Here is an 8587-nt window from a genome sequence, read left to right as displayed (position 1 = left end):
TCAACAAACCAAAGGATATTTATAGCCTCCATAACAAAATCTTTTGTCACAGTCAAAATCATTTATATTTCAGTATCTATCTAAACCTTTTCATTTCATCAACAAAAACATCTCCCAAAGACAAGACATAACAACAGATTAGTATTATGTAGGTAATATCCTAAGCAAATGAAGAGCTCTTGTCCAATGAGGTCTTTGAGAAAGCACAAGTTTCCTCAACACCGGCACGGCTCCAGCTGCAATAATCGCCGGGTGATTTTCGCTGTCCATGCTTAAATTATGAAGTATGGCCAAGCTGGCTTCGACTACCTGCTCATCACCGCTTTCCATAAGCTTCACCAGTGGAAATATGCCTCCTCCAGATGCGACAGCCCTGCTGTAATCGACTGACCCTTCGCTTATTATTCTGTTCAGCTCTAAAACAGCAGCGCCTGCTCGTTGTACTTCGCCCAAAAATGACGTGCTGTTCATTTGTTCTATCAATCTTGGTATGGTTTCGTAAAGAGTCACCTCCATGTTAACTGGATTCTCCTCGAAGAGCAGACCTTGATTGGATGATAGAGAGCTGAGTTTAACCAGGCAGGAAGCAACCCAGTTTTTGTTCTCAAGAGGGATGTCGGATACAAGGATTGTACGGAGCAACTTTGTAAAATGATGTGAATTCACAGATTCTTGGAACTTGTCGTGGTCGAGCAGTTTTGTGAGTAGCCGGGCTGCAGCAGATACTGCCAAGCCAGATTCTTCCAATTCCAGGATGTGTGATTCTGCTGTTTCATCCTCAATGCCATTCTGTGATCCTGCCATTCGATTGAAATGAATTAGTGATTCCGGATAGTGTATTATAGCTGTTAAAAATTCTTAACCAGAAATAAAAGGAAGAGAAATCTAAGTTGCTGCACAGATTCAAAATTGATGCTGCCATATTGCTCATACCTGTTAAAGATTTTTGCTGAAAAATTGCTTCCAAGGCGGATTCTATCCCTGCTGATGTAAGCTTTTCCACTGAAGAAGGCTCAATCACCACAATGAACTCGAGGATGGAACAAGTTTTCCGCTCCAGATCGGGGTTCGTCTTCAATATATCCACAAGGGAAGATAGGAAAGTAGAATCAATAAAGTTTTCTCCAGCAACAATATATGAGCTGTCAAAATTGTCATCATGTATGATTTCTGAGGATGAGTAAATATAATGCTAAAAGCGGATGAAAAAAAGTGAATATAAGAAATAGCAGATATGTACTAATATACAACTAACTAATACAGAGTAAGATGTTATACTCATATTCCAAAGGAAATATTTATTTCCGACTTCAAATGAAAGAAAATGCTGTGTTTGGAATATTTTGGATTTGAAAAAGAACAAAACAGAAAATAGGTTATTGATGTGCTGTTGCTGTTTTAGCCGGAAACAAATCATTTGGTAAATTGCAGAGTGCGAAAATGGGAACAAAAACATAAACCCCCCACTCACTGAAGGAACCATCTGATCTATAGAGATATTTTCATCTCAAGACACAAGGGTGGAATAACAAATTATCTTCTAATGATTCATGCTTTTATAAGGAAAGACACTTATCCCTAAAGAATTTCCGATAAGCATACAAAATATGATCTGAAGGACTTCTCATATATAGAAATATCAGTAACCATAGACTTTGTTTCATCCCACCAAATTGATTTGTGTTGCTAAATAACCTAATGAGCCTTAACCCAAGCAGACGTAGCCTCAATTCTTTACTCCCTTACAGATAATCATCATGCATATATTGGTAAAAACCCAAATAATTCATCTTGGTAAAGAGGTAGAGCTGACTATGCAACGGTTTATGCAGGCATGTTGAAGAATATATAGTTACATCCATTAGAAATCTCGAATCCTATATTAAGTGATGAAATTGGAGATCATCCTAGATAACTTAAACAGAGAGCAGGAAAAAAAACATCATGGAAAGAATGTTAACATCACAACTTAAACTGTAAGATTGAGTTCAAAGAAAGAAAACTATCAAAAAGTAATCAAAACACTCATGCACAATAAAAACAAGCCATTCCAATATACATCTCATGGTAACATTGAGATTTTGTTAAAGAATCAAATAGCAAATCCCATATTTGAACAGTCAAAACAGGTGAATTAGTTTAACATAAGACTAAGATATTCCACTGAGAACTCTCTAACATTTGTGCTCAAACAAGAACATACCTGGAAAGTGGATTTGATGAAATTGTCTCATTGTTATCCCACCCCATTCTTGAATCAGTTAAAGGTGTATTATAAAACTGACAAAAAAAAATAAATAAATTCAGATTCGCTGTAGCGTAAAAGGAAAAACAGCTGAAATATCAGAATTGGTCAGCATAGGCATTGTAGCTACAGACCTTTGATTTCATTTCTTTGTTAGGGTCCAGTATCCGAGAAAGGATGCTTATGATCTGCAGTTTGGCATGAAAGAATTTTAAAATCAAATAAAGCAATTATAATTGTTTCAGAAGTTAAATTAAAGAAACTACATTGAAGCACTACCATTGTGGTCAAGTCATGAGAAATCTGTTGTCTAGACTGTTTTAGCTCATTTATGAGAGGATGCAAAATGCCTTCTGCTTCGAGTGTCTGGCACACACTGTTGCTGCATTGTAACATAATTCCAATAATTGGGAATAGTCATAACATGAAAGAAAAAATCAATAAAAACTTCATATAAAACAACAGATTCATTCAAGAATTTGGAATGCAATCACAGCTTGAGCAGTTACAATATATATGGTAAACACATGACATCTTGCTGACGAAAGAATGTAATAAATCCTCAGAATATGAGACAAGTATAGTGATGAACAAGTTAATCCAGAACCAAATTCAGGTTTAAGCAAACTAGTGCAGGTAAAATAAATATGAGCACCCATATATCAGACATGAATGTGTAAAATGAATTTAATAGTCACAGCCACAACTATTTTTATTGCTTGCAACAATTTAAATTTTCCAATCCATATGAAAACATATTCAGAATGTACTGCATTTTTATATATATCGATTTGTAGTACCTGATGGACAGCTTCTCCAAAGCTCGAATGACAGCCAATTTAACCGTGTCATTAGGATGGTTAATTAGCTCAACAAGATTCTTGATGGCACCGGCTTCCTTAAACGCAATGCGCATGCGTTCAGTGATTGCTGCACCTGCAATTGTCTCTGCAGCCTTGGCAATAGCTGATTCATTTTCTAGTCCGAGGATTAAAACCAGTCGTGCAACTGCATCCGTCCAAGGTAAAAGTGTAGAGTTTTGACTGGAAGACCCTTCACTGTTAGATTTATTATCATCTTCAGTTTCTATTGCCCCTATTCGAGCAAGAAATTGCTGCTGTGTTCGCCCAACTACTGCTTTCGTCTTTGCCTCCTCCAAGTCAACATTTTTGTTGTCAACATTTAATCCAATTAGCAGTTCAGAAGCACCATACTTAGAAGGGCCATTTGGCCTCTGTTCAATCTTTGTACCATCAGGAAGTGAAGGCCATGAATATAAAGATGGTCTAAAAGACTTGTATGCTTCTGCACCAATCAAGGGAACCACAACTAGACCTTCCTCCAGGACAAGTATTCTGTTGTACTGGTCTTTAGCAAGCTCCAACAGTGCACTTCTTGCTGTTTTCTTAATGACCTTGGATTCTTTCGGATCCAGTGTCAACAATTTTGTCTGCATATTAGAATTAAATATTAGAGAGTGAATGGGGAATCATATAACCCTATTAGATTGAAACATGAAGTACAATGCCAAGCTAAAGGTGAATAAATTATTTGCAGAGATAATAATGTTCATTGAAAATTAAGAATCTTGTTCTTTTTCCATTAAAATTTATGAAACTATTTCTGATATAGGGATTTCTTTCAAATAATATAGAAAACAATCTCAAATTATAACGTAGTATGAGTTTATGGGCAAAGACTAGAAATTAACTAGAATAATAAACCTAAAGACAATTAATATTGCCATATATTCGTAATTTGAGCTAAAGATAGCTCTCCGATACTCTCTCAAGTTGAACCCATGTACAATTAAAAATGTTTTCCTTAAGAGAGATTACAAATCAAATTCACCAAAAGAACACCCATAACTTTGCTTAATGGTGAGATGCAGAATAAGCTTAACAAACAAACACACCACACATAGCAGTGAAGGCAAAGAAGAGTTATTAGCCTTTAGAAAACTTGTGCAGAGGGAACCATGCAAATGAACTAAAGTCAGGGAAACATAACTGCAGCCAAGTTTCTGAAGAGTCCGTTAGAAGTGGAAGATTCAAAAATAGGAGGGACAACATAAACCATGTGACGTAGCAGGGGACGCACAGAAGACTACAGATAATTGTGTGAAAAGTTGCCACAGACAAGAATCAAAAAGTCCACCAATGATGAAGATGAGCATATGTGCAAATCTTGAGGAGCCCCGTGGTCCAATATGTTAAAATAGGAGGAAAGGCATGTTTATACACACATGCACATGGGTGTGTACACACACACACACACACACACACATATATATATATATGAAGTTAATGACAGTAGTGGTTCCTAACAGATCAAACCCAAAATTGGATGAAATAATGCACAACAAAGAGAGACACCGACAGAGGCGCAGAGGCAAAGGAACACCAGCAAAAATGAGGAACACCAAGAGGATAGGCAAAACACCACTGGAAAGTGACCCAACAGGATGAGAAGCCTATAAGGGCAGATATTTGGTTACCTATTATAGGTAAAGAATATTATGAGTTTGTTCTTTTGTGTTTTCAACTTCTTTTTTCTTTTTTACTGGTCAATCTTTTATTTTCCTTCCAAAAATATTACATCAAACAACAATTTCCATCTCGAAATCCTAAATCGGATCAATACCCAACACATGGGTCATGACTCCAACACTATATTAAGAAGGGATTCGGGTTCTAACTTAAAACAATTGTATGAAGTGGAGTAGCCTTTCGGTCTTATATCTAAGAGGAAGTTCCTATAATTTTCCCATGTGGGACAACAATATTCAACAAATTTGATGACCCTTTTCACAAATCACTTTAGCAGAAAGGAAAATTAAGCCACACCAGGTACACTGTTAAACATTACTCTGAATCAAATACTGATGCATATCACTGTATTTAACTTATCCATTTAATCTTAAATAAAGAGCTTAGGAAAATTATTCAGAAAAATGACACAAAGGCTCAGTAGCATCGTGCAAAGGCCTAATAGCGTGAAGTGAAGCTCATCAGGGTTGAGCAAAGCCCTAATAGTGTCGAGAACTGTATCGAAGAAGAATTGTATTTATTTATTGATTAAAAAAATGTAGAAGCAATTCATAAATGTATTATACATCTATATGTTAGTTAACCTAACAATAAAAGAAAAGAAGAACTAATCAGATTCCACAGGATATCCTAATTAATACTCCCTTCGTCCCACGTAACTTCGACTTGCGTTATTATATGAGAATAGTTTAATTAAAATTAAAAAAAAATTATAAGATTTAAAATTAAAAATTAAAGTGTATAATTATATTTTTAAAAATAGAAAATATGAATAAATTATGTGGGATGGAGGGAATATAATATTACTGCAGTTGCATGGATACATAATACCGAATACATAACCACATAATTCTAGGTACACAACATTCCTTAAAGACAGTTAATTCAGTCACGATCCATGTTTTTCTAACACAATGATCCATATAATATATGAAACATGAAGTAGCCACCATTACATGATTATTATCAAACTCCTACGGGAACATAGATTTTAGTGAGAGCTTGAACTCCACAAAAAACTATTGGATATCTATATATATATATATATACAATTGCTCCCAGTAAAAGACAGCATGAGTGTAGAAACTCCCACTTTAAATAATCTTGATTTTAGATGTTCTTAAAATTTTCATTTACTCTTTAACCTCAAAAGATCTAAAGAATGGACCAGATTATAACTAGACTATTCTTCAGTTGTCTACAATCTAGTGTAATATCCTACAAAATGTATTCAAACATGCCCTAGTGGAACATCTTAAGTTCCTCATTGCAAATGTGATCCTAGATGGGTGCTTAAGACTGTCAGAAGCATGACACTAAATTGAATCATCACAACATGCCAGTATTATGTGGCAGATATTCAAAACAGACAAATGTAATATAAACGTGACGACGGTCACTCAATTTGAAATCTAAATTCCATTTGTAAGTTGAAATATCAGTGCCATTTTTGACATCTCTAATTTTCAAAATACACAGTTCGGAAGATATTAATCAGTCTTGTTAGTTAGTTTCTTAAGCAATCAAAAGCTGTATAGATCATGCATATCTGTTCCTGATTATATAGCACAGTTTTCTTAACATGGTGAAAAGAGTTCCTTCATTTTAAATTTTGCAGTAACAAGTGAAAGCGCAAGCAACAATAGAACAAGTACCAGATAAACCAAGAACAGATTATGTACAATTATAATGAGATAATAGCTATGTATTCAGACCAGACATGCTACTCTAGAGTCCAGACGTAAAGTTAACCAATTATACTACATAATAATCTATATCTTAGCAAAATGGTCTCTATATTATGAGATTGAGATACAGCAGCCTTGTGGCACTCACTGTAGTTTCTTGCGAATGATGTTAGTATAACAACCTCCTGAGTACTGATATACCTTAAAATACGATCATAATAAGCTCCCGTTGATGGTAGCCTATGCATTAACTAAATGATTCAAGAACCATGGTGATTTCACAGAAGCTAAGTGGGCCTCACCAACTTTGGAATCACTCCAGCTTCAACCATGACTTTGTGATTTGACTGGCTCAGTGTTAGATTTGCTAAAACTCCAGCTGCAGCCTCCTTGACTGCCATGTATTCATCGTCCAAGGACTTGATAATCAAAGGAAGGATCTCAGAGTTTGCGATCCTTGCAGTAACCTTCTCATCTACAGACAAATTCCACAGAGTGCATAAGGCCTGCTCCTTCACCTGCATAAATCAATTCAATCGTTTTTGAATGATTAACCTCAAGAGAAAGTGATAGACACCAAAATGGTAGTAGTAGCTTGCTGTTTTCTTCATTACTTCGTATGACAAGGAAGAGTGCCTCAACAGGCCAGTTATCTCTTCTATTGCAGCACTCCCAGCCACAATGTCCCTGTACAGATTAATCGAGGAGATAACCCTCAAAAGACCAGCAGCTGCTTCACAGGCGGAATCTGAACTCGATTTTAGAAGGTTCACAATGAGATTGACAGTTCCATGATACTTCATGATGTTGTCCACACAGTTCTTTCCACCAAGTGAGTACTTCCAAAGAGCAACAACAGCTTGCTCTCTGTCCTGAGTATCATTGTCCAACCCGAGCAATCGAATAAACAATGACACATAACTATCTTGTGAGCTAGATGAGTTGTCTCGCAATCCCTGAATATCCTGCAATTCAATTGTCAGCAAAAGTAGACAAAATAATACCAAAAGGATAAAATCTCAGAGCCATTCAGCACTCTAAAGCATATCAAACATAACCGATTTTCTCAACAGGAAGCCTTATATTTGAAACCTTACAGATAGAACTTAAAATGGAGCAACTTATAGAAGCTAAAACAGCGCAAAAAGACCAATCCCTAAAAGTATGGTGCGCCTCAGAAAAAAGTTTCAAATTCAAACCATGAACTTTGCTATCACAGTAGCTTTCAAAACCAGATTGATTTTCAATTCATAAAGTTCTTACCGGAGATTGTTTTTGGGCAGCAAAAGATTCAACCTGACCATCGTCGCTGCAAACCCTTGCCAGCAAAGAAATATTACGCCGACATAGCAACGAGCAGATACCCCTGCGAAGACCGCAGTGGTGAGAAATTGAGCTTCGAGTGACAAAAGTACTCCGACGAACTTGGATATCACTCTTCCTCTTCTTCAGCGAAGCATGAATCGAACTGAGGAATCCGGCGCTTGGATTTGGGTTAAGGGAGAAGGAAATTGGAGGGTTGGGAGGAGTAAATGGTGAGGAAGGTGATTTGAGCTGGGTAGTAGTAGGAAGGTTGCAGGGAACAAGATTGGTGGCTGCTGCCATGGCTGCATAAGTGCTTTAGAGCTCAGCTCTATATCTATTACCGGCCCCAAAATCTTCTTCTACTACTATTTATATTAATGGCCAACATAAATTAATTATATTAACATTTCCTTTCGTAGGGACGTATTGATAAACTTCCCCCGGACGGGAATTGAACTACTATTTAATAATAATTAATTATAATATTATTATATTATTTTTTTATATTTAATAATATTTATATTTTAAAAATAAATTTAATATATATAATTAAAAAAATTAAAATATATGTTTAAATATTTAAAAAATATATAAAAATTAAAAAATATATTCAATATAAATATGAGAATAAAATTTTATAATTAACATAAATCAATTTTATAAAAGATGTGTAATTTTAAATATATATAAAAATATTTATTTTTTTAAGGAGAAATAGGTAGAAATAAAAGGGGTTTTAGGTGGATCCTACGTAATTCATGTTGTATAGTTAATTAAGTTAGATTTATATTTGTTAAATA

General features: G+C 35.4%; 1 protein-coding gene across 1 annotated transcript; it reads right to left on the bottom strand.

Moving 5' to 3' along the window:
* Nucleotides 1-8148, bottom strand: LOC127244864 (uncharacterized). The gene is made up of 9 exons (XM_051265422.1): nt 7746-8148; nt 7097-7447; nt 6785-7000; nt 3046-3695; nt 2525-2627; nt 2380-2433; nt 2204-2280; nt 934-1142; nt 1-797 (listed from the first exon to the last, which is right to left on the bottom strand). The coding sequence occupies exons 1-9, from the start codon at nt 8085-8087 to the stop codon at nt 145-147; spliced, it is 2655 nt and encodes an 884-aa protein (XP_051121379.1). The 5' UTR covers nt 8088-8148; the 3' UTR covers nt 1-144.
* Between the last annotated feature and the right edge of the window lie 439 nt (nt 8149-8587).

This window comes from Andrographis paniculata, unplaced genomic scaffold (assembly GCF_009805555.1).
Source record: "Andrographis paniculata isolate CXL003 unplaced genomic scaffold, ASM980555v1 Contig21END, whole genome shotgun sequence".
Taxonomy (NCBI): Eukaryota; Viridiplantae; Streptophyta; class Magnoliopsida; order Lamiales; family Acanthaceae; genus Andrographis; species Andrographis paniculata.
The sequence above is the reverse complement of the archived record's forward strand: the minus strand, read 5'-3'. Positions and strand labels throughout refer to the sequence as shown.